This window comes from Electrona antarctica (assembly GCF_951216825.1).
Source record: "Electrona antarctica genome assembly, chromosome: 11".
In the NCBI taxonomy this organism is placed as follows: Eukaryota; Metazoa; Chordata; class Actinopteri; order Myctophiformes; family Myctophidae; genus Electrona; species Electrona antarctica.
Window position 1 is genome coordinate 23,837,690 of NC_136792.1, and position 27,969 is coordinate 23,865,658.

At 43.8% G+C, this 27,969-nt stretch overlaps 1 protein-coding gene across 1 annotated transcript; it reads right to left on the reverse strand.

The window, feature by feature from the left end:
- abcg1 (ATP-binding cassette, sub-family G (WHITE), member 1) lies at positions 1-27,887 on the reverse strand (the record flags this gene model as incomplete). Its single annotated transcript, XM_079514029.1, has 15 exons — positions 1-722; positions 1,352-1,470; positions 2,344-2,502; positions 2,678-2,778; positions 3,389-3,557; positions 4,024-4,125; positions 6,187-6,317; positions 6,599-6,713; positions 7,535-7,658; positions 8,245-8,390; positions 8,735-8,785; positions 8,983-9,115; positions 14,655-14,772; positions 22,242-22,551; positions 27,825-27,887. 15 exons carry the CDS (start codon positions 27,885-27,887, stop codon positions 494-496), a joined length of 2,070 nt encoding a protein of 689 aa, XP_079370155.1. The 3' UTR covers positions 1-493.
- Between the last annotated feature and the right edge of the window lie 82 nt (positions 27,888-27,969).

The window sequence follows — 27,969 nt, forward strand, 5'->3', positions numbered from 1 at the left end:
GAATGTGTGTGTGTAAAGCGCCTTGGATAAAGGCGCTATACAAATGCACCATTTACCTTACTGTGTGTGTGTGCCAGTGTGCCTGTGTGCCAGTGTGTCACTGGAGAATAAAACAGGACCCAGGAGACCAGCTCTGACCTGCAGCTTCATCTTGTCTATCTCTACCGGGAGAAGACACAACAGCAAGCTAATCTACTCAAGCTCACAAGTCTTCAGCTTCAACTCAAAGCTAAATGCTAGAAGTCAACTTGTCTTTGTCTTGTGTTTATATTTTATATTCTTCATGATCATTCATCATTTGTAGACCTTACAGCTACTCGCTGATCTTTCAACTAAGATTCTTTGTTGTTTTTTCCAGTTCCAGAACCCAGAATCTCCTGTACGTCAGAGTCCTGAAGCTCTGCCAATATGTCCTTATTCTCCTTCAACTCGCGTCGCTCTAATCTCTTCTCATCTTCGCCCTGTTCTCATCCTCCTCTTCTAGCCTTCCTGTCTACCTCTCAGCGTTGATCTTGTAGCGCAGGACGAAGTAAGCGAGGATGCGTAGGGAGAAGAAGAAGATTCCGAGGATAATGAAGTCCATGTACAGTTTGGCGTCCGTCATGTCCAGCTCCTTCAAGATGGCTGACGACTTCTGGAAGTGACACGTGTCATTTGGCTCACAGTACAGGTCCTCTCGGTCCAAACCATAGATGGAGAGGATGACCCCTTCAAAACCATACCTACAGGACAGGAGAATGGAGGAGAGGAGAGGGGAGGGGAGGAGAGGGGAGGGGAGGGGAGGAGAGGGGAGGGGAGGAGAGAGGAGAATGGAGGAGAGGGGAGAGGAGAGGAGAGGAGAGGAGAGGAGAGGAGAGGAGAGGAGAGGAGAGGAGAGGAGAGGAGAGGAGAGGAGAGGAGAGGAGAGGAGAGGAGAGGAGAGGAGAGGCATTAATTTGCATTAATAATTTGCATTAATAAAATAAGAGAATGCATTTAGCTTATAAGGTTATAACAATAGATCAATCAGAACTGATCGATATACCAGTGAGCATTAGCTGGATGGCTGGTTATGAGAACAACCACATTAAAACCGGGAAAGCATCTGTGTCATTTTGGATTTTAGCAATATATAGCCCTACAGTATAGAAACACATACATTTTTGTTTCTCCAGTTGTTTAGAACAGTGGTTCTCAAAAATAGCAGATGGACAAGCTTGTATATCTGCTATTTTTTTAAAGTATGAGAACTACTGATTTAGACGGCATTTTTAGAATCAACCTCAAGTCTGTAGGCCTACCTGACATAGGATATATATATATATATATATATATATACGTATTACGTACGTACATACATAGGAGTCTGTACCTGACATAGGATATGTAGGAGAGCCACTGCAGGTACCACGGAATAGTGTCGAAGCTCACAAAGAACCCAGAGAACAGCAGCACAGGGATGGCTGTCACTGGCCCAGCGAATGTCGCCACCTAGAGGGAAAACAGAGAAACACAACAGTCACCCAATGGGCCTGTGGGAATGCAGACATTCTCAACCTTTTCAGGCGTGACCCACCAAAATAATCATATTTGAACCTGGAACGTAGGAGTTGAGGCATACAATTTAGTTTGACTCGCTTCCAAACGTTGTGAAAATAGCTGATTTTACATTGCTAGCCGTTGTGACTTGTGAGCTTGTAGATCAGCTATACAAATATATATTATTTCTTATATTATATCGACCAATTTGGTCAATGTTTGGTCAGTTCATATCATTTTGTATAGTTTGTTGGTAGTATAGTTTAAGGCCTTCAAAGTTGTCACTTCACTGTCATCTGACCAATTTGGTCAATGTTTGGTCAGTTCATATCATTTTGTATAGTTTGTTGGTAGTATAGTTTAAGGCCTTCAAAGTTGTCACTTCACTGTCATCTGGGAGCCCCCCCTACGTTGTGTTGTGGCAGGTGTCGTGTCGTGTCGTGTCGTGTCATGTTTGTTGTGTCATGTTGTGTCGTGTTGTGTCATGTCATGTTGTGATGTTGTATTGTGTTGTGTCATGTTGTGTCATGTTGTGTTGTGTCATGTCATGTTGTGATGTTGTATTGTGTTGTGTCATGTTGTATCATGTTGTGTTGTGTCATGTCATGTTGTGATGTTGTATTGTGTTGTGTCATGTTGTGTCATGTTGTGTTGTGTCATGTCATGTTGTGATGTTGTATTGTGTTGTGTCGTGTTGTTTCATGTTGTTTCATGTTGTGTCGCGTCGTGTTGTGTCGCGTCGCGGCGCGTCGTTTCATGTTGTGTCGTGTCGTGCCGTGTCGTGTCGTGTCATGTTGTGTCATGCCGTGTCGTGTCAGGGCTGACCTGCAGGGAGGTGGAGGCAGCTCCTATCAGCAGGCCCAGTGATTGGGCCACCAGGGAGGTCATGACCCCCAGAGCCAGGAAGAGGAAGAAGCGTGCGGCATCCGGTGGCTGAGCCGTCATCCAGTAAACAATACTACAGTACACCACCGGGAAGATGACCTGCAGTAAACAACAACAAAACATCCAGTAAACAATACTACAGTACACCTCCGGGAAGATGACCTGCAGTAAACAACAACAAAACATCCAGTAAACAATACTACAGTACACCACCGGGAAGATGACCTGCAGTAAACACCACAAAACATCCATCCATCCATCCATGTTCAGAGACCTGGAATGGGATGTCAGCCATGGTCTTGGCCAGGTAGTACGCCTTCACGCTGTACCAGTAGTTCAGATGCTCTCGTAGAAACACGCCCATCTCCAGGGGAACTAAACATAATGACACAGACTCAATGATTATTCTAGGGATGCACCGATGTGGACATTCTGGGCCGCATTGTTTGTTCCAAATCTGCATCTTGACATGCTGCATTTAACCAACACACTAACATAAGTAAGTAAGTAATCCATTTAAAACATCTTGAAAGACATTTTTAATACAAATCTTCTCTTCTGGGGGTCCCTGGCACAAAACAGAAGAGGGTTCGTGGCCAATTACATATTAATTTGGGGGTCCTTGACATGACAAAGTTTGAGAAGCACTGGGATATAAGCAACGGAAGATTGCACATCATAAATCTTATCATAAATGTTATTGTGTAAAGTACAGAGCTCTGAAATAATGTATAGTACGGTAGCAGCTGAACTGGTTCTGATTCAAGGTTAAATTGTTTTGAATTTCCCTTTTTACATTATTGTTTTTAGGTGTAATGCAGTGGGGTAAATTCCTTTTAATTTTTTTCCTGTGCACACTTATTTTGTAGTATCCTGTGAGAAGAGAGAGGATGGAGGTACAGAGAGAGCAAAGGGAGAGAGAGATAGAGAACAGGTTAAATAGAACAAATAAAGTTGAGTTAATAATAATAAAGAATAAAGTTACATGTGAGGACGGTTGGCATCAGAGCAGCGAACATGAGGAACAACATGGAGAAGAACAGGAAGCCAGAGTTACTGAGCACCTTCTTGGCCTCGTTCCCAATGCCCAGGTAGAGCAAGCCAATCAGAACGCCGATCCCAATGTGCGACGAGATCCTCAAGTGAGTCAACACCTGGACACAAACAACTGATCCTTGAACGTCTTGCTTTTGGTTGATTGCAGTGGTGAAAAGTAACTGAGTACATGTACTCAAGTACTGTCCTTATAGGTAGCCTGGATCCTGACCAAAGACTCCCTTAGGTACTTATATTTACTGGAGTATTTCCAATTTTGAATAATTTTAGTTCTACTCCACTACATATCAGAGGCAAATAATGCACTTTTACTCCATTAGAATTATTTGACCATTATTTGTACAATTAGATGTGTGTTACAAATCATACATTAACCACTTCAGCTCTATTTAAACTTAGGGTATTCTATTTTCAAATGATTATTTTTAAATAAATGTGCACTGCTTGTACACCTTACTATTGGTTGAATGTAATGATTGTGATTTATGTGACAAAGGTGACAAAAATGTGCTTGTATGTGCAGTACATAGGTCGTCCAGCAGGGGTCAGTGTGTCTCCGCTTACTGTGTCTCTGATGATGGAGAGCAATGTTCTCTTGAACAAGATGAAGAACTGTGTCATACAGCTGGCTGAGAAACTATGACAACTTTCTGATGTAGTCAGCTCCTGAGAGAGAGGGAAGAAAGAGACAGACAGACAGACAGACAGACAGACAGACAGACAGACAGACAGACAGAGATTTTAAAAAGTACTTTATATGGGTAATACAGACATTTTGTAAAGGTAAAATGTCAGGTACATTTTGGTCTTTGTGAAACAATGTTACTAAATTGCCTGTATTTGAGATTGTGTATGAACATGTTGTAGGCATTCAACTGTTAAACCTGTGACAGTAATTTTGCACGTCAATTCAGAGCCTTCATCAAAGCAATTTATAGGCTACAGAAAAAAATCACACCTGTGTGAAGTGATCAAGGGCTGAGGGGCGCTCTTATCATCGTACATCATCATGACGTAACAAGTCGATTTGCTCAGACACTATGACGTAAAATTGTATATTCATTGTCAATATACTTCACTTCACCCCTTTTGCAAACATATCTTATTTTAATGATGTTTGGGAGACAAGAAACACTGTCCTGTGGTTGTTATGTGGGTAATAGTGTTTTTAGATATGTGTGTAGTTCAAAGAGTCTGTGATGTCACAGACACTGGCAAAGATTATTTATTTATAAAGATGGGCGAACTTCATTGGAGCCACTAGAGGCGAAATGGTGTAGACCTGTACAAAAAAACCCTACAAATGGTCTCCTAAATAAAGTAGGCGTGATGGTTTGCTTCTCCCCCGACCTCCCCACCCCCCTCCCCTCTCCCAGGCTGACAACAACACTGACAACGTCATGTGGATGAGCATTGAGAGCATTATATGGCAAATGTCATGATTCCCATTTCCCAAATCAGCCCCTATCAAACAAGAGTCTAAGACAGTTATTATAATTATATTATTAAGCATTGGAACACACATTTGATTTCACTTTTATGTCCATTAATTTCACGTTATAATATTCATATATTCTCATCTTAAATATGGGGCCAGAGCCCCCTATGTGTCATCCGTCAAATTGCAGATGGACAGAGAGACTCTTCCGGATTCCTCTCAAATCTCGCGAGAGTTTGTTGCTGGGATAAAGAAAGGTCGATAACAAAGTAGATTTTCTCCTGATTTGTCTCACTAAAAGAAGCCATTTTAGTATGAATATCTTGGAAATATTGTGTGCCTTGTGATGATTGGGTCCAGTATTTAGTTCAGTGACCATGGAGTTAAGGAATGGTTCATAAGCTGTGTTCACATTCACTCTCCCATTGGAAATGAATAGACTCCAACATTCTTCTCGTCTCCTAATAATGTGTCCGCCCACCTCACGCAGATATATGGGAAGTAAAGCAAAGTTGGACCCTACATGTTGTCTCTGTCAGACAGCCCTCCACAACGTGGGGCGAGTGCACCAAAGCATTATGGGCATTGTAGTAATCCAGCAATCCAATCAAACCCTAGTCAAACACACAGACTACATAATTTTTTTGGGCCATATAGAGTTGCAAATTTCAAATTGTGCTACTGTTACTACAAATACTATTAACATTGAGTGAGTCGAGTGACTGGAGTTTCTTCCAGCGGTGAAATGTCCCTTTAACATCAATCTTTAACATCAATCTACTACAAACTGTACTTTGCTCTAATAATATCCTGGCTCCTGGATCAGTGGGCTCAATTTATATATACACCATCCACAATGTTGTCGCAAAATTAAACTGATCAACTCATTGCATTGCGTGACAAAGTATATCAGTTTTACTTTACATACAGTAAAGAGTAAAGTATCTGCCCACCACTGTCACAGGTTGTGGGTTTGAATCCACTGCACTGCATCTGGTTTGTCAAGTGTCTATATGAACACAATTGGTCCATGTTCGGGGGAGGGAAGCCGGGGGGAGGCTGTCACTGCATGTAATTATACGGCAGTGGTAGGCAACAGGCGACCCGTGGGCCACCAGCGATAATATCTACCCTGACAAAGTATTTGTCAAGGCTCTATATGTCCTCTATATGCCTCAGTGTGGGGGCTCCTCACTGGCAGGTGAGTCAGTAGGATACAACAACAGTGACAGCACAGAAATGTGTGTGGGGAGGAATTAATTAGGCAGAAAAACATTGTTGTTTCCTACCTCGAGAGGGTTGTGGTGGTGTGTGTTTCCGTTGACCACCGTGCCGTTGTCTTTCTCAAACTTATTCTCATGCACAGCCTTCACCAGTCTCTCCGTCTGCTCCCCGTACTCCCCCGAGGCCACCTCCATTACTGGACACGCACGCACACACGCACGCACGCACGCACGCACACACGCACACACACACACATGCCACGTGCAAACATGCACACAAACATCTGTATTCAATGAACAGGTCTCCTGATTCACTCACTTTTAAAATAGTTCACAATCTAAGCAATTAAGTCAAAATTCAATTATCATGTGCTTGATGCAAGGTGAATGAAATAATCAGCAATAGACAGACAGACAGACAGACAGACAGACAGACAGACAGACAGACAGACAGACAGACAGACAGATAGATAGATACCAAAGTCAGCAGGGTTGTGATAGGTGGGACAGTTGAGGTCCAGCTCTCTGAGGTAAGGGACAAGGTTGGATACTTTTCCTTTGTAGACACACTGACCCTGGCTCAACACATACAACTACACGCACGCATGCACGCACGCACGCACGCACGCACACACACACACACACACACACACACACACACACACACACACACACACACACACACACACACACACACACACACACACACACACACACACACACACACACACACACACACACACACACACACACACACACACACACACACACACACACACCAAAACAAATCAATACAAAATGTCTGCTTAGGGTAATACCCATTTACCCATTCTCATACACACAGACACACGCACGCACGCACGCACGCACACACGCAAACACGCACACGCACGCGCACACGCACACACACACACACACACACACACACACACACACACACACACACACACACACACACACATACACACCTTTATGACCAAAGTCATTAAGTACCAGCCGCTCCTCCAAACCATCATTGAACTAGGCTATAGGTGTAATCTACTTGTGTTTATCTTCGGCAGCCGCCCTAGGACACGTACACAGTTTGGTTGTAAGAGGCTTCCAACAACTTGGGATGCCAAAAAAAGCAGCCAAACGGCTTGCGAAATTCTGTGCAATCTCTTCCACTATCGGTAGCCGCCAAATATGGCGAAGACGCTGTTACTTGTACCCCTGAAGGGTGTGTGGGTATTTGTCCGGGATTTGCTGATTGCACTCTGTACAGCACCTTGTAAATATTTGTGTCCTTGTATTGTATCTCTTATGTGGACATAAATAAATGATTAAAATGTGCATGTGCATGTGCATGTGCATGTGCATGTGCATGTGCATGTGCATGTGCGTGTGCATGTGCGTGTGCGTGTGCGTGTGGGACCTTGTCAAACAGTTCAAAGAGCTTGGCACTGGGTTGGTGGATGGTGCAGATCACAGTTCTTCCTCCTTGAGCCAGAGCTTTTAATAACGACACCACCTGAAAACATGACGAGCTGTCCAACCCACTGAACACACGCACGCACGCACGCACGCACGCACGCACGCACGCACGCACGCACGCACGCACGCACGCACGCACGCACGCACGCACGCACACACACACACACACACACACACACACACACACACACACACACACACACACACACACACACACACACACACACACACACACACACACACACACACACACAGAGATAGGCTGATCTACTGGGATCTGAAGTGATACGACAAAAATATTGTCAGGCAGAAACCTCTTATCTCCTTACAGTGTTTTTCTTTGTCATTGTGAATTGTTGTCATAGTGTCTTGATTACTTTCACTGTTTCATGTCCTTTTTGTAAACTAAAACATTTCAATAAACGTGGGGAAAAAATGAAAAAATAACCTCTTATCTCCATATCCTAACTTTTTGTCTTTTTTGTTTTCATAAATTAATTGGACCATAGGTTTCCACCCCAACAGATGAGACGGTATGTACTGTCAGTGCGTGCGTGCGTGCGTGCCTGCGTGCCTGCGTGCGTGCGTGCGTGCGTGCGTGCGTGTGCATGTGTGTGTGTGTGTGTGTGTGTGTGCGTGCGCACGTGCTACCTGGTGGGTTCATCAAAGAACATAACGGGCGGGTTGTTAACAAGCTCCTGGGCGATGGCCAGCCGTTTCCTCTGGCCTCCTGACAGATGCAACGTCCTGGTTTTAAGGCACTCTGATAGACCCAGAGCTGTGAGGATCTCCCTGACCTACACGCACGCACGCACGCACGCACGCACGCACGCTCACACACACACACACACACACACACACACACACACACACACACACACACACACACACACACACACACACACACACAGAGATCTTGGTAACTCATTCTCAGTTATTTAGATGCCAATGAATGCTAGGTTAATTGTTGACCTGATATTGTTGACCTGGTATCCTATAGTTTCAAACACAGAATGTTATTTCGATATCTTATTTAGTTCTTCTTATCTTATCTTAGTTCTTCTTATACATACGTTTAGTATACAGGTATACAGTAGGCCTATGTACACAATAGCTGAACGTGTTAGCATCTCCCACTCACCATCTCTCTGCAACCGTCTGTTTTCTCCTGCAGCTTCAGTGTGGCTGACACCTTGGAAGTGGCGGGACATAAAGAAGGTAGAGGATTTAAAGTTCCATGTGTGCCGCAAAGCCGCACAAACAGTGGAGGAGTAGCGCGGCAAAATAAAGTTTATCTACACGGAATAAATAAATAAAGTCACTCAAATACTATAGTGTGTTGTCCTTTCGGGCAACCGCACTAGTAAGTGTGGCCGTGGCCTGTGTTACCATCATGGCTTCCTGTACAGTCAGATGTGGGAGAAGCATGTCGTCCTGCATGATGTAACATGACACCTTCCTGAAGGAGCGCAGGTCTCTGGGCTGTCCATTAATGATGATCTCACCCTTCATCCCCGTCTCCCTGGCAACACACAGTCATCATCATCATCATCATCATCATCATCATTCATGGTCAGCATAAACCTGTACTGTATTATTTAATTTTTTTCCACATTTTGGACTGAGCTCATGCTTCCTTCAAATGCATGAGGAGTGAGCAGGCAGCAGTGGGGAGTTTCCCCGGTAATAATAATGAATTGCATTTTTATAGACGCCAGCGTGTCATGGTTTGACTCTTCCCCTGTCTGCATTTCCATGTCAGCCACTCCCACCATTCCTACTCAGTCCTTGTCACACACCTGTTCCCACTCCCTCTTCAGCCCAACAGTGCAACATTGTGCTTTGAAGAACCTTTGCATTTTTGGCATTTTCTGCATGCTGCTCCTACTCCTTTGTTTTGTTTGTAGCTTGATGGCATTCTGCTTTAATAAATCATTTAATTTGAACATTCCTGCTCTTGTCCTGCATTTGGGTCCTACCCTTTGACTCACCGTGACAGAATGTTCTGACCATTCTGGACCCAGCGGACAAGTTTGTTTAGTTTTTTGGATTTTTTGCCTGTTTAGTCAGTGAGCTGCTGAGGCTGTCTACCATGGCCAGTAGCCACCAGCCCAGCCTACCGTTTTCATTTAAAGACTTTGGAGTTACTAGGGACGTCTTTAATGAAGATCGCCATTTCTTGGAGCAACTGGCAAAATATTGGAGGCAGGATCCAGAATTTGCTCAGTATGTGGCTTTCTTCAGGTGGGAGAGTAGGGGTGCACCTTTTCCTCAGTTACCTTCGGAAGAGGTCGCTCTGGTCACCCCTGCTCTTCAGCCCACTTCCTCACCAGTTCTCCAGCCCAGCTCTCCGCTGCCCAGCCTGCCCAGCTCTCCGCTGCCCAGCCTGCCCAGCCCTCTGCTGCCCAGCCTGCCCAGCCCTCCGCTGCCCAGCCCTCCGCTGCCCAGCCTGCCCAGCCCTCTGCTGCCCAGCCTGCTCAGCCCTCCGCTGCCCAGCCCTCCGCTGCCCAGCCTGCCCAGCCCTCCGCTGCCCAGCCCTCCGCTGCCCAGCCTGCCCAGCTCTCCGCTGCCCAGCCTGCCCGGCGTCCAGAGAGATCCACCTGCAGTTCCGCCTGCAGACCCGCCTCCCGTGACTGCAGTTCCGCCTGCAGACCCGCCTCCCATGACTGCAGTTCCGCCTGCAGACCCGCCTCCCGTGACTGCAGTTCCGCCTGCAGACCCGCCTCCCGTGACTGCAGTTCCGCCTGCAGACCCGCCTCCCATGACTGCAGTTCCGCCTGCAGACCCGCCTCCCGTGACTGCAGTTCCACCTGCAGACCCGCCTGCTGTGCCTGCAGCCCCCCTCCTCCGGACCCCCTCCGCCCACCCTGCTCTGTGTTCCGGGCCAGCATTGTGGGACGTCTGGAAGCCATCCCTTATGGGGGAGGTACTGTCATGGTTTGACTCTTCCCCTGTCTGTATTTCCATGTCAGCCACTCCCACCATTCCTACTCAGTCCTTGTCACACACCTGTTCCCACTCCCTCTTCAGCCCAACAGTGCCATGCCCCTTCCACACCTGTGAACACTCCGGCAATTACCCTGCTCCCTATAAAACTGGACTCTTTCCACACTTCCACTGTCAGAACATACTTCCTTGTCCCCTGTGTTGTACCTGAGTTCCTGGTTCTCTGTGTTTGCATTTCTCTAAGGCTGCTTTTTTGGACTACTGCACTACCTCCTGAGCCCCTGAGCCCCGGTAGGACTTAGCGTGCAAAGGAACATGTTATTAAAACCAGTTAAACGCCTCCATCAGGATTACTGCATGTTATTTGTGAGGGTACCTACCCTAGGGGACACGGGGAGAACATGCAGACTCCACACAGAAAAGCCCTTTCGCCAACCCCACCCAGGGTATGGGCACTGATGACATGCATGCCCTCAGCGCCCACAGCGTCCCCGGTGGGAATGGAACCTGGGACCTTCTAGCGGTGAGGCGACAGTGCTACCGCCTGCGCCACCGTGCCCGTAAACATATACTGTACCAGTAAGACGCATGAGGGCTAGAAGCCCTAAAGGGCGAGGTTGCGTGCACTGGCCATATTACTATCACGATACCTGGGCACAATATATGGGGGCTTCCCCATGTATGGGGATTTTGAGTGATACACTGAATTATTATTTCGCCTCTTCTCTTGGCCAGTTCACACTTTTTACTGGTTAAATAAAGGTTAAAAAAAGTGATGGACAAAGTACTCAACCCTAGTACTTGAAACAAATGTATTCTGTAGATCAGGGATCGGCAAGTAAGTTTGGCCTCGAGCCAAACGCTTTCAAAGACAGTAGATGGTGTGCTAGAACACAATAAATGGCTAATTTAGCACCTGGAACCTTACTGTATATACAATAATAATAGAGCGCTGAAGTCCTGACGTCACTCCCTCATCGCGCAATCCTGAACACCAAGGGTATTCATTGTTTTCATCTGAATGTTAATAGCCTCTATCCCAAACTGGCCGAAATTAGAGATTTATTCCTAAACGGTAAGGCTAACATTTTGAGTTTCATAATTTTATGATTTTCTGTACTCGCAAAAAACAAAAACTAAAGACTGGCTGTCACAAAAAACGCATATCTAGGCCTAGGGACCTCAAAACCTACTCTAGTGAGGCCTTTAACCAAGAACTGGAGAATCTGGATTGGTCTGATGAGCTCAGGAGCTCACTAGTCGAAGAAGCATGGCTTGGCTTCAAAACCAAATATACATCAGTACTGAACAACATGGCTCCTTTGAGAACCATCAGGGTCAAAACCCGCTCGGAGCCATGGATGAATTCGGACATACTGACTGCAATGAAAGCCAGAGACAAAAAATGCTCTGAACTTCTAAAATGCAAGTCCAAGCTAGCCAAGCACTTCGACAGTGATCTCCAAACCCAACTGAGCATCCTAAAAACCCAACAAAACAAGTTCAGAAACATTGTAACTGCCATGACCAAATCCGCAAAAAGAAACTTTATCAATGATAAAGCTGAGGAAAACAAAAACAATCCTCGGGAGCTCTGGAAGCTACTAAATAACCATCATCACTGACAAGCTACATCTTCTTTACAAACATTGCAACAACGCTGGTTAACAACTGCCCTCCCACTCTGGGCGTTTTGGTGTAGAGCACATCAAAGCCTTCTACAAAGACCTAGGTGTTTGTAAAGATGATTTTAAGCTAACAACGGTAACAATTGAGGAGGTACTTTGAGTGCCCTTCAACCCCACAAGGCCACTGGCCATGACAATATTCCCTCCAAATTCCTCAGAGACTCGGCCATCTCTATAGCTCCAATCATCACCCACATAATAAACCTCTCCATCAAACAGGGACAGGTCCCCCAAGATTTCAAACTGGCCAAAGTAACCCCCCTGCACAAGAAAGGGAGCAAATTAGACCCCGGCAACTACTGCCCTATTTCTATTCTTAGCTCCATCTCAAAAGTGATGGAAAGAATAGCCTATGAACAGGTTGAAAAGTATCTTGCTACAAAAAAATGTATGTACAAATTTCAATCCGGCTTCAGAACATCCCACTCCACTGACACATGCCTCCTCTATTTGAGTGACCACATCAAACAAGAGGTGGATGCTGGCAAATACTGGGGCATGGTCATGCTGGACCTCCAAAAGGCTTTTGACACTGTGAACCACTCCATACTGGTTAACAAGCTAAAAGCAATTGGTTTTGATAGCACATCAGTGAGCTGGATGCGATCCTACCTGGAGGGGAGAGAACAGATGGTGGAGGTGAACGGAACACTGCCCCCCCCCCACCCCCCCTCCCAGTGAGCTGTGGCGTTCCACAAGGAAGCATACAAGGGCCTTTACTGTTCCTAATATATGTAAACGACATGACATCAGCTTGTGACTGCAACTTGTTCCTGTTCGCAGATGACTCAGCACTGCTGGTCTCGGACAGGAACAAACTGCAGGTTGAAAAGGCCCTCAGCTCTGAACTCGGTAGAATCTGCACCTGGCTCACTGATAACAAACTATCTTTACACCTGGGAAAAACTGAATCCATTCTTTTTGGATCAAATAGTAATCTTAGCAAGGCAGATGGCTTCTTGGTTAGAGTGGGTGACAATATTATCATACGAAAAGATGAAATTACCTATAGGCTACCTAGGTTCCATCCTGGAGGCAAATCTTTCCGGTGATAAAATGGCCACCTACGTAATCAAAAAAGTCAACCAAAGAACAAAATTCCTATACAGGATCTCCTCACTGGTCAACAAAAACACCTTGAAGACCCTAATAGGAGCCCTCATACAAGGTTTCTTCGACTATGCATGCACCTCTTGGTACCACAGCATCTCAAAGGCCCTTAAAACAAGGCTCCAGACTTCCCAAAACAAACCGGTCAGGCAGCTGGGCCTCACCCCCCGAACCCTTGCCCACTTTGACAAGCTGGAATGGCTTAGGGTTGACGACAGAGTACAGCATCTTGCAATGGGTCTGGTCCACAAGATTCGATACACCACCAAGATATCCATGTACCTTTCTAAATACTTCCTTAATGTCAATGAAGTCCACACCCACAACACCAGAGGGTGTTCAACAAACCATGTGCAACCCAGATTCGGCACAAACAAGAGACTAAATTCTTTTCGCCACCAAAATGTGGAACGCCCTACCAACAGTCATTAAGACAAGCGAATCCCTTGACTCCTTCAAAACCGCTCTCAAAGGGCACCTACGGACGGCTGCAATTCGAAACTGGCCCCCGTAAAATCTGAATCCCCCGTCCCCCACCCACCCCTTTTTCCCCTCACTGTATATGTTTCTTTTCCCTTTTTACCTCCTTTATGATGAATTCCTGTTCTGTTCTTTGACTATATAGAAGTGTATATTTGTACGTCTCTAAATGTTTTGTTGAATTGAACAAGGTGGACCCTCTTGTAAACAAGTGTAATGCGCTTTATTGGGTCGTCCACTCACAGTTAACAGTTTTTGTATTGAGTTGTGCTTGAAATGTACTGTAATTCTGCAAACTGTTAATAAATACTTCAATCAATCAATCAATCAATGGTTCCAAGGGGTTCGTTCCAAGTGTTTCTCTATGGAGAATAACATTGTGTAATTAAAATCGTCTCATATAAGAATTGTAGTCTAAAACTCATGCCGATATTGTCGGGGAGGTGTCTCTGTATAGTTTAAGACAGTCAGTCACTCATATTTGATATAGTCTGTTTCTAGCAAAAATTTAACTAATTCAGCAGCAGTGACATTGGCGTTTTCTCTCAGTCAGTTGATTCTTCATATCCATATGATTGAAACGCTCTTAATCCAGAGCAATTTACAGTAAGAAATGTGCTGAGGAGAGATGAGGGGTACACTGGGAGAAGGATGCTTAAGATGGAACTGGCAGGTAAGAGGAGAAGAGGAAGGCCAAAGAGGAGGTTTATGGATGTGATGAGAGATGACATGCAGTTGGTTGGAGTGACAGAGGATGATGCAGAGAACAGAAGCAGATGGAGACAGGTGACCCTGATGAGAATTAGCCGACATAACAATAATATTAAGAGCCAGTACCTGTATCCAGCCAGTATATTCATCAGTGTTGATTTGCCAGCTCCAGACGGCCCCATGATGGCGACTAGTTCTCCACTGGCGAATTTCCCAGAAATCCCTTTTAGCAGCGTCTTGTAACCTGAAACAGAGCAGGTTAAAAGTTGTGTGTTTTCGTTTTGTTTTAAATCTTCTACCTGGAATATGATGACATCACAATCACACCCAAACACTGTGTGTGTGTGTGTGTGTGTGTGTGTGTGTGTGTGTGTGTGTGTGTGTGTGTGTGTGTGTGTGTGTGTGTGTGTGTGTGTGTGTGTGTGTGTGTGTGTGTGTGTGTGTGTGTGTGTGTGTGTCATAATGTCCTCACAGGTAAAGCAGAATATGAGAAATACACATTGTGAGGACATTTATCCTGTCCTCATAAGAGAAAGTGTTGTTTTTATGGTTAAAAATGGTCTTTAGACTTAAGCGCCACCCCTTGACCCTTATCCCTAAACGTATTTACCATTTTTTACTATTTAAAAAAACCTTATAAAATAGTTCAAATAGCCAATCTACAAGCTCACAACGTGTCGATGTATATTGGCTAGTTGAACTATTTTTTTTAATATTTTTCAAAATAGTAAAAAATTGCAAATAAGTTTAGGGATAAGGGATAAGGGTGGCGCAAGATAGGGCCCTTATGCTTACAATTTACTGATTGTCCGCCTTCTGATTGATCCACAATGTAGTAAATAACTTGACTTGTTCACAAAAGGAAAAAATAACTTCATAATTAATGACAACAAACATTGAAGCAAACAAAAAACACCCAGAAAAACTCTGGGAGGCAATTAATCAATTAGGCAGTAGCAAACAATTCAGACCAAATCTACAAGTTTCAGCATTATTTCAGATGGCTCGCTCACCACTGACAAAAGTGACAAGCTGGTTGTGACGAACAGTTTTTTCACCACCATTGCTGTCAGCAAACTTCCCCCACATTCAGGTCTTTATGGCTCTGACCACATCCAAACTCACTATGAGAAACTAGGTGCTCAAAAAGATGCATTCTCATTTCAAACCTGTTAAAACAGAAGATGTGTTGAAAAATCTCATCGCCCTTCAGCCAAACACAAGGCCACAGGCCATGACAACATCCCCACCAGATTCCTCAGAGACACAGCTGTCTCTATTGGTCCCATAGTAACCCACATTACAAATGTATCCATCAGTCAGTGTCACGTCCCACAAGACTTCAAATTGGCTCGAGTAATCCCTCTATATAAGAACCTGGCAACTACCGCCCTGTTCCATCTCAAAGGTTATAGAGAGATAAGAACAAATCAACAGCTACCTCGCCGAGCAAAAGCTGCTGTTTGAATTCCAATCTGGCTTCAGAACATCTCACTCCACTCACACATGCCTAGTTGCCTACTGTATTTGAACGACTACATCAAACGTGAGGTAGACTCGGGCAAATTCTGTGGCATGGTTATGCTGGACCTCCAAAAGGCGTTTGACAATTTAAATACTACTAAACAAACTGAAGGCGATCGGTTTTGATAGCACATCAATAAACTGGATGAAATCCTACCTAGAGAGAAGAGAACAAGTGGTTGACATCAATGGAACCATGAACCATGACTCTGCACTCCTGATCTAGGGTGAGAACAAAATGCAAGACGAGGAAGCTCTCAGGCCATTCATTGGGCAGCCCACTGGGCATTTGCCCTGTACGTCAAGTGACCAGTCCAGGCCTGGCAGGAGCTATAATTCAGCCTTCCTTTGACTATGCTTCCACCTCTCGGTTCTCCAGCATCACAATGTCACTTAAGACTAAGCTTGTTGTTGTAATCTCGGCATCATTGTAAATGAGGGTCTCCCTCAATTGATTCTCAGAGAATTTAAATAAAGGTTGAATGAATGAATGAAAAAAGCTTCAGACCTCCCAAAACAAACTAATTCGACTACTTCTCGCCCTGGGGCCCATGACCCACCCTTTTCCATTCCATTTTGCTAGTCTAAACTGGCTCCAGGTAGAAGACAATTTCAATTGCTTAACAAGAGTTAAGCAATTGAAAATGGATTTGACATTCAAAATTGTAAATGCAGCCTTTCCCTCAATGCCCTCAGTAACCGCATACCTGACTAACTACCTCAAAAAAGTGAGTGACACCCACAGCCACAATACTATGAACAACGATCTGGTACCACCCACTTTCAAAACAAACATGGTAAATTCTCCCTCTACAACACGGCCACCTAGGCGTGAATACCCTGACCCCCTCCCTCAAAAAAATCAGATCACTTAGGCCTACATCTTTTAAAACAGGCCTGAAAATCCACCTTTCAGCAGGTCCAAGGGAGATGAAATGATCCTTCCCCCTGGTGATCACCCTTCCTTTTTCCTCACTTCTGTACATGCAGTTTTTATTTTTTCCTGAAATGATTTAGATTTTGTTGTTGTTATTGAACATAATTATTGAATTATGTTATTATTTTTTCATGTCATGTCTATGAATTGATTGCATAGGGCCTAAATGGAAACAAGACTGCAAGGACTTTTTTTTGTGCTATCCTTTTTGAACTGAGTGTTTGACTGTACTCTGTTGCTGTTTTTTAATGTTTTTTTTGTGGCTTTTGCCTTTATTTTATATATATTGTTTATGGAGGGACAGACAGTAGGCTGGCAGGAAATGGGGAGAGAGATGGGGGGAAGACATGCAGTAAAGGCCATCGGGATCGGAAGTCGAAGCCGCGGCACACTGCCAGACTGGATTGCCAGCCAATTACATTTATGTTCAATAAACTATTCAATCAATCAATCAATCAATCAATCAATCAATCAATCAATCAATCAAGTCTCTGTGACTCCCTTGCCGACCGACCGACCAACCAACCAACCAACCAACCAACCAACCAACATATTCTTTCCACATATTGTCTCTGTCGGGTGGAAACAACATATGTCCAAACTCTTACTTTTCAGGATTCAAATTCAAAAATCTGGTAGGTCTGCTACTTTTTATGCTTTTGTGTGATGCTGTAAGTATGATCAAGTCAGGCATTAATGTCCTGGGGTCCTTGAAATGAAACAGGTTGAGAATGACTGGCCCAAATTAAAACAGGTTGACTTGAGAATGACAGGTTGAAATGAAAAAGGTTGAGAATGGTCTAAACTAAACTATTCACAGAGTGACACCAGGAGGAGAGAGAGCTGAGATGGAGCTGCTCCTGACCTGAAGTAACCTCTCCATTATTTATCTAAACATGCTGACATAACCATAAGCTTGTTTGTTGCTGTGGAGACTGCTTTAATTGGATTGTCAGCTCAGAGCCATCAGCTGCTCTCATGGCCCAGTGCTGCAGTGAGAGACACTATACATTACTGACCTAAACCATTCAATAATAATAATAATATTATTAATAATAATAATTTTCGATTCCTAGCACAACATATTTTCAGATGAGGGTCTGCGGACAAATGCATATTAATAATAGTGCTAAGACTATTGTCTTAATGAGTTACATGACCAAAATGGAAACAGGCGCTCAGGGCTTTTTGTGTAAGTCATGAGTCCAATACCCTAGCCAAAACAAAACCCAACCCTAACCTCACAGGTAAACCATGGGTTAGTTTTAACCTGCCATGGGTTAGAGTAACCTGCTGCGCATGTCGGGAGCCACAGGTGAGTTTTAACCCGGCCAAGGGTTAGTTGTAACCGGCCGCACATGTGGGGAGCCTGTCGGACTATTAATATGTCTAACAAACTGTGAATTGTGAACTGTGAACTGTGTATTTTGCAGGATGGAGAACGTCCACAACAAAATTCATCTTCAAATACATAATTACAAGTTGAGACTTGAAGATTGATTACAGTTGGTTGGATGATGACAATGCCTTTTTAGTGTTTAGACCTAATAATCTGACAGTATCAAGTTCTATCACAACTACTCATTAAGTATTTAACGTCCAACACAAACAAGTCCCACAAACAAACTCAGTTGAGGGTGAGTTTTATACTTAGTTGCGCGTGGGACCGTGGGTGTTCCGCACAAAAAATAGATTGCATGTTCATGTTCTCCTTTCACTGTACATGACAAGAACCCTCGCCCCAAAACATGCTCGACCCGGTCAAACCATGCGACCTTGCTTGGAACACTCTCCACCAGGTATTCCTAAACGTTAAAACTACGCCTAAACCACCCCGGTTGTTATGTGATGTTTGCTCCCACCACCACCCCAGCACCACCGGTGGGCTCTGTTATTTATGTTCCCCATGGGGGGTTGTTACTGTATATATCTATCTCCCTGCTCTTATTCCTAAACGTAACCTCAGTTAAACTATGCCTATACCTAACCTTATTCCTGAACTTAACCCTAAACTTATTCCTAACCATAAAGGTGTAGTGAAATGGCTTTTTGGGCATTTTATTTTGAAGTTTCAGCCTCGGCAGGATCTCAGTTTCTGAACCAATCAGAGCGTCGCATCCCTCCAGGCTATGGGCCCGTAGGTCCACGCGTATGATGCAGTGTGGTTTGTTTACAAAGTGACAGAGAGAGGGCAGAAAAGCCAGGGGATTTTTTTCTAACCTGTACACAACCAATATACATATATTAGCATGATGATTAAGAGTAAACAAGTAATACACTCTCTGGATGTCATCTTGAATTGGATTAAAAACAGTGGATTTCTATAATCAGTAGCAGCTGTGTTTGGAAGACGTCTAGCAATGGGAATCAAATGGGTGAGCTTAATTTTTATTGGCTTTTATTGATGTGGGCCTCGACACGTCATCACGCAGTACGTTTTCGTTTTAAGGAAGTAATTTATTTGTATTTTTATGGACTTTTGATATAAAAACACACTTAAACGTTTAACTACACCTTTAACCTCAGTAAAACAAATACAAGAACCGCTGGGGGCGAGCGGTCTGCAGAATAAACGGGGACAGTGTTCCGGTTACCCATGACCATGAGTCATGACACTATGTCCTAATGTCTGTCCTACACTGTAGGATAGCATGTCCTACTATACTGTCTGTGTTTCCTACACTGTCTCTCTCTCAGCTGTCCCACTGTCTGTCTCCCTCCCCTTATGCGACTGCACTTTGGTACTTGGATTGGTTGGACGTTGTTTCGACACGGACAGGGGATGGTGTTACAACCACGGACACTATACATGTGACACCAGTTGTTGTTTGCAGTATACAACGCTGACTAAGGCATTTGCTGCAACACGTCCGTTGTGTGCTGCTTGTTTGCAGCATGCCATACCTAACCTACCTAGTAAAATAAATAAGTGCCTTAAAATATATTGCCGTGAGACGGTGAGTGCTGGTTCTTCTCTGTTTAAAATCCCTCTCAGCTGTCCCATATACTGTCTGTCTCTACTCTGACCTACAACCTCACAATGTGACATGTTGTGAGCTTGTAGAGCAGTTATTATTAACTGCTCTACAATTGCTCTACAATTGCTCTATATTATTATATATTATTATTTATTTATTTTAAGAAACTATTGAAAACCTATTATATAGTATACTGTAATGACATGAAGGATACCAGGTTGAAAGTGGCACCTGGGCTGGTAGCCTCGGAAACCCAGACGTTTTTATTTCCTGGGCTGGTGTCGTGTCTCCCCCCCCCCCCCCCCCCCCATTTCCTGTCAACCTACTGTGTATCTATCAATGAAGGCAAAAAGAGCCCCAAAAATCTGTAAAATACTGATGTTTTCAAAAGAGTCAAACAATGACTGATCAGCCAGACTGATATATTGGTCAGGCTCTACTGCAGCGATTCCCAAAGCATTCGTCGTGGCCCACCCATCTGACCATGGGCTGTGTGTGTTTTTGGAGCTTTTTATTTTAATTATGTTTTATGGCTTGAATTAGGCCTAATGGAACTACATTATAAGTTCCTATTGATTGGTATCACATTGAAAAAAAGCACCTCTTCTACCCCAGATTCTGCGCATGTGCTGACATTTTTACCATTGAGCTAGCTTGGGGGATGAATTGAATCTTGACCATCAGGTCAGAATTCGTGTCAGATCCGATTCCTGTGTATAGGTGAGAAGTACATGCCCTTTTTGTTCCTAAATATTTTTGGGGCTTTTCTGCCTATATTTGGATAGTATATTACAGAGAGACAGGAAACAGGGAGAGCTGTGACATGCAGCAAAGGCTGTCAGCATTAGAGGCGCATATTGGTATTAGCCGGGGAGCCACAGGCCCAAAAGCTCAACGGTTAAGGATTAACCTGTGATGTCATGCCGTACTTTTGATTTGTGTTTTCTCTATTCAATTGGTCATTAAGGTCAACAGAATGAGAGGCCTGCTCTGCCCAAAACATCGCAAAAAAAGGTTATGGACAATTTTGTATACCACCATAGACAACCAATATAAGGCAAGATTTCCCAAATTTCATGTCATGATGTGACAATTGTGACATGTCAAACTAGGGGGTTTTCATGATTCTGAATCCATTCCAAGCATTTGTTTTGCATGAAAAACACTCCTTGGCCTAAAAATGGCGAACTTTTTTTCGCGCTGTTTCCGACAGAGCAGGCCTCTCATTCTGTGGACCTTAATGACCAAATGAATAGAAAAAACACAAATAAAAAGTACGGCATGATATCACAGGTCCTGTCCAATTTTGGGCCTGTGGCTCCCCGGCTGCACCTTAACAACTAGGGCTAGGCCATTGACACACCAGAGACATGACCTTTGACACGATCACATTTTCTCAATAGAAGAGCAGGGAGACAAAATCACCCCTATTGTAATATTGTTATATTGTATTAACATACTTTAAGAAAGTGGTCAGTGGTGTGTGTGTACCAGGAGGGACTGATAGACAGACTGCTGCTATTGGTAAAATAAATAATAATATTTAAAAAACAAATCACACATGCTGTGGATGTGACAGGCCCCCCTACATGTGCACCCACCCGGCTAGCGTTGGCTCTGTGTAGTGTGCCCCTCACCAAGTTATTACTTTGGCCCGGGAGCACAGTCCGGAAAAAGACAGAAGAACAAGGAAAGGAGAAAAACATAGGACAAACAAAGAATACTAGACTAGGACAACAAGAACTCAGTCACACTGTGTTATTCGGTCAGAACAGGAGGGAGTAGAAACTAAATACACAAACACAACCCACAAAACAAAACGGCACAAAACAACAAGTGCACCTAGGAGTCCTCTACAGTGAAAAGGTGGGTCTTAAGCATGTTTTTATAAGTCCCTAGGGTGGGGGCAGCGAGTTTGTTTCACAACTATTAGGTAGCATCAGAATCAGGTCAACCACTTTAATACACTAGTATACATCAGCTATTTGAAAATAGTTGATCTACAAGCTCACATCGCATCGCATTGCGCCACATTGTGAGGTTGTAGATCTGCTATTTTCAAAACATCTTGAAAGAAAATCTGAAAATGTTGGTACATCATTCATACATATGTTGTTGTTTTTTGTGTGTGTTTGTTGTTTGTTGTTGTGTTTTAGTTTTGGTCTTTTTATGATGTTTCTTTTAGATGGTTTGATGTTTTATGTTGCACTGCAAGTGGCTGAGGGGGAAACGATATTTCATATTCTTTAAGTAGATTTAATGGAGAACACAGACCTCTTTTCCTCCACCAAGGTCCCTCTGGGATGGAGAACGACACGTCGCGGAACTCCAAGTTTACCGCCGGCCGGCGCGGCAACGAGGAGAAGCGCTGCGCCTCCGTCAGGGTGTTGTCCACCTTCTTGAGAGGTGGGGGGGCGGGGGGGTAGTGGTGCAGGAGGAGCGGGGTGGTCTGCTGCACCCCCCCGTCGCCACCAACACCTCCAGCAGCACCTCCACCCCCTGCACGCGATGACATCACCTCCTCATCCACGCTCACACACACCGACCGGGGGTCCAGCATCAGGTCCGGTTGACCGTTGGAGTTCTGGGTGGGTGGAGGAGAGAGACATTTGTAGATCAGTAATGTCTGGATCCATCTCTAGCTTTGTTCAGGTTTCCATTATAACCAGAATCTCATCTGAAAGGGGAGGTATTATAAAGAAAATACATTAAATAACCAACTACATGCTCACATAGCTCGGCTATTTTCTCAACTTTAGAAAGAAAAAATTTAACCACTTAAACCCTATATCATTGGTTTTCAACCTGTGGTCCGGGGACCACCAGTGATCCTTGAGGGGGTTCCAGGTGGTCCCCAGCTAAACGATGGAGAGTTGGTAACCAAATGGACCCTTTTATAGATCTTTAACTCTTGAGAGCGTAAAATGAAACCAAATGGACCATTACGGGTACATTTGGCTTCATTTTACGCTCTCAAGAGTAAAATGATTGTTAAACATCTGCATTACTTAATTAACAAGAAGTCTACACAATTAGATAATGTAAAATAATGTTATGTTATCACAATGTCATCTCTCCTATCCACATCAATACAGCTTGGAACAAAATCTTATCCTACGACAACACATTTTTTTAGTTTTGGGTCTGAAATGCTAAATCTCATCAAATGGTGGTCCGCGGCTCAAATGCCCAAAAACTAATGGGCCTTGATATTAAAAGGGTTGAAAACACTGCCCTATATAGTTGGCCGGAGTCCCTCAAGGCTCTATAGTATTATCTTTTCTGTTATTGTGGGTTAAAGCTTTAGCTGAAAATTGCCGTCGTGTTGTGAGCTTGTCGATTTGCTATTTTCTGCGAAAGCTTTCCCCATAAAATGGATGCTGGTTAAAGAATAATTTCTGAGATCTATAGGTTCCCAGAACTCCGAGTTACTACAACTTTAGTAGTAGAAACTCCTGAGCAGGGCCTAAATTAGATTTTGAAACCCTTATGTGAAACCAAGCCGTAGCGAATGGAAACAAATCCAGAACCTGCACGGTTTGCTTAGGTCTTGTAGTCGATAAGAACCTTTAGATTAGTTGATCTAGGTTAGGTAGTTCAGCATGGTTTAGTTTAGTACAATGATGGAATAAGGATCAAGCAGTGCAGTAGAATGCTTTTGTGTAACGTTATACAAGTGAAAGGGATTTAAACACCTTCCACTTACTGCTGTAACTAAACACCTGTAGAACAAACACAAGCTGCTTTCACACATCTCCCCATCCCAGCCACATATTCATCTGATTTGACCCTTCATATCGTTGTGGTCGGTCAGAAACCTCTTGTCTCCATAAATTATTCTAACTTGTGTTACATTTTTTTCATAAACTAATGCCCTACGTACGACATGATCATACTACGTCACACAAAACCATCAAAAGTAACAGATCCACAAGCTTGAAACACAGAGCTCGAGATCTGCTACATACCCACTTCTTGTGGGTATGTGTCCTCATTTTGGGCATGTCATTATTATTATTATTATTATTATTAAAATGGCGGAAAATCTGAGGGCGGAGCTTACTTGTCAAAGTGACAGATGTGTTCCCCATGAGTAAAGGAACATGTGGAAACAAGTGCTATGACTTTTGGCCAAATGAGGCATTAGTTAAGCCTGTTCAAAGGTTTCATTTTCAAAAAATTGCTATAGCGCCCCCCTTTGGCCAATTGGAGTAAGACTGCTTTCAGTGCTATTTGGCCTGACCCTCTACTATACTGTAAAGTGGCATAAGCATATGACGCTGCATGTATGTATTAGAGGCAGAAGAAGAATTTTCACAAAACAGCAATTTTCATTGGCTCATAAAAAACATTTCACTTAAAATGAATGTACTACGATTCACGTGTAGACGTTTTTGTGCATTTTGATCAAAGAGCCTGGGAGGAGATACATTTTAACTGTTTTTCATATAATTCAAAATGGCGGGTGATCTAAAGGTCAGAGGTCAAAAGTCAGAACACGAAAGTTGTTCGGTTCATGAGCTATGCACGTTCAAAGTTTGCATTTTCAATTGAGTGCTATAGCGCCACCCTTTGGCCAATGGTCATGGGCTTCGCATAGTCACCGTTTGGCATGGCCCTCTACCAGATTCCCGCGTTTTGCGAAAACCGACTGCACGGTTCAGCCAGAATTGCTATTTTCTGAAGAAGGAGGAGAAGAAAAAAAAACACAAAAACAATAAGTGACCAAAGTCCCTTAAAAAGAAAGAACCACAGGAGCTAGTCGTATTCAGTCCCAGTCTTTCAGTGGTCAGTGGTTACTGGATCTCAAAGTGGGGTGCCCAACTCATGCCCATGGGGTCCTTGAGGACGCTCCAATGGGTCCACAACATGTATATCTATTCTACGTCCGAGCATAGACATGGTAACGCCCCGCCTGCCTCTGATTAGCCTACCGACACTGCCCGTCTAGACCCCATGGTCAACAACATTATAACAAATACTGTACACTATTTTGAAAAAATTATACCTCCTTATATAACAGACCTGATGATCATGTTTTAGGGTGGAAAAAAACCACTGCATTCCATCTTTAAAGTATCATGTGACGTGTCAAACTAGGGGGTTTTCATGATTCTGAATCCATTCCAAGCATTATACAAAAAACACTCCTTGGGCTAAAAACGGCCATAGCCACAAATCCATCACAAATGTGATGAGGTCAGCACATTTGGGGGACATTTGGGTAAGTGGCTATGGCCTAATTTAGTCCAAAGAGTGTTTTTCATGCTAAACTAATGCTTGGAATGGATTCAGAATCATGAAAAACCCCTAGTTTGACACGCCACATGCTACTTAAAGCAGAATGAAATTTAGAAAATTGTCATATCAATAGGGCCATCTTGGATTAAGGCAAATTTAGGGTATTAGCATTGAGCAGATTAGGGTAGATTTCTTATCCTGGCTAGTAGACCTAATGTCCTGTAAGAATCAGTTGAGAAACAAAATAATCCAATTTTGTCCAACCTGAGAGGAATTTTTTACTTTATTTACTGGACTAAATGGAAAGGGAGTACACAAGCACATGGCCATTTATCCGTCCGCCTTCTCCTACCAAACCATTCCGTTAGCACACATCTCTCCATGCACAAAAAATCCTGCATGCTACCCGAATCCATATGCACTACATTGCTTCCACACAACTGTAACATTTACTGTACAAATATTACTTTTGTCGGACACACTGTTATTGCGCAACATTTCGCTACATCACAAATTCACCATTCACCGACCACGCACGCACGCACGTACGCACGCACGCACGCACGCACGCACACACAAATACACACACACACACACACACACACACAAACAGGGAGCAGCAGTACGGTAAAGCACAGTATGCTGCAGTACAGTACAGTATGCTACAGTACAGTACAGTACAGCATGTTACAGTACGGTACAGGATGCTACAATACGGTACAGTACAGTACAGTACAGTACAGTACAGTACAGTACAGTACAGTACGGCAGGGGTTCTCAACCTGGGGGTTACGAAATTATTTTGGGGGGGTCACCAGATTATTAGAAAAAAGGGGGGTTTCCTCTTTTTGGCAACTGAATGGCTGGAAAATGGGAATTGAGAGTTTACATAGTACACATAGTGCATGCATAAACGTTCCTTAATGATTTTATCTGGTTTCAGTATATATATATGATGTATTTTCTCTATTATTAAGGTTATTGTAGCCGTCAATTTGTATTAGGGGTGGGGAGGGGGACGGGGCGGGGGTCACGAGCCATGGCCAAAGCATTTCCAGGGGTCCCCAGCCAAAAAAGTATACAGTACAGTACAGTACAGTACAGTACAGTACAGTACAGTACAGTACATTATGGTAAAGTACAGTCCGGTACAGTACAGTATGGTACAATACGGTACAGTACAGTATATGGTACAGTACAGTCCGGTACAGTACAGTATGGTACAATACGGTACAGTACAGTATATGGTACAGTACAGTACGGTACACTACACTGGCCAGAGCCATAGAGTATAGACAGAGTTACGCTCTGTCTATACGCTCACTTCATGGGGCCAGTCCAATGGCGGCTCTTCTACATAGACTTCTATTGGTTTGTCCCTATTTGAAGGCTCCACATAGGGACAACCGGAAGTTTACGGAATGCATTGGAGTCTATGGGGTTTTCTGCCCCCTCAATATCGCAACTCTTCTATTATATGGCTCTGAGTACGGCACACCGGACAACTGGCCGACTGGATGGCGTGGCATGGCACTAGAGTTCGACCAGCCTTTGGCCGGGCAAGTTTTAACCACTGATATAGCCTGCCTGTTCCTGTGCTGTGCATGCATGGCATCCATATGGAGCATGCTGACATTACAAAGCGTGCAGTAGCCTAGCACTGTACGTGTGACTGCATGTGGCAGTGCAGTCTGACGGCTCTGGGCTGGCCATGCCGGTAAGAAGCAGCTTGTTAATCCGTTTCTATACCGGGACGGTGGGGAGGTAACTGTCGGTCAACAGCTTATATGGTCAGAATGAAAAACAGCCAGCCTCAACTCCTGACCCCAGAACAGTCAGACTGAAAGACACAAGTAACCATAATGTGGCCTATAGCCTATGGTATGTTTCGACCAACATTTAAAATAAATGTCTATAGTCACCCAGACACCTGTCTGCATGTCTGTCTGTCTGCCTGCCTACAGGTCACATCACTGTCAGTCCTTCTAAACCACGTACAAGCACGTTGATTTTAATATGACTGCAGGACTTTACAGACATTTTGACATACATTTTTGTATGTTGACAAATTGAATACATATGACCACAATTGAAACAAGTCTCCATGGACTGTCTTTGTGTGATCCTTTTAGCCTTCATGTGTGACTGGCTAGTACGTGCTGTTTACATTTCTGACTAATAAAGTATTCAATCAATCAATCAATCAATCAATCAACCAAACTTCTAAAAAAAAAAGCAGGCAATTAACACATTTTTTATAAGACATAATTAACGTTCCTCTGAATTTAAAAAAGGTAGAAAACAAACGTTCCATGGGAACAAAAACACGTATATCTCAGACCGAAGCCAAGCTAATTATATTAGAAAAACAGAATTCTAGGCGTTTATAAATAAACGCGTTACCATAAAGTCCAATTGGGACCATTTTTGGTTAATTCAATTTGCACCGTGTACCCAAAGACCTGAGGTCTATAAGGATAGCCTACAAATCTAAATCTAAACCATATAGTTCTCAAACTGCCCAAGGCGCCCAAATTGATAGGCTATACTATAGCATATTATCAATAGCCGCTATAGGGCCATATTTGGCCGCGGACCCCCCGCAGATTGACTCACCATAATGATGGAGTTAGTGACCTGGGCGTTGTTGAGGGAACAGACTGCCATCAGGGCAGACATCCCTGCACGCAACCTTTCCTTTTTGGACGGAGTCACTTTGGCTTGTTTCTTTTGAAGAAATAATGATGATATTAGTAATAAT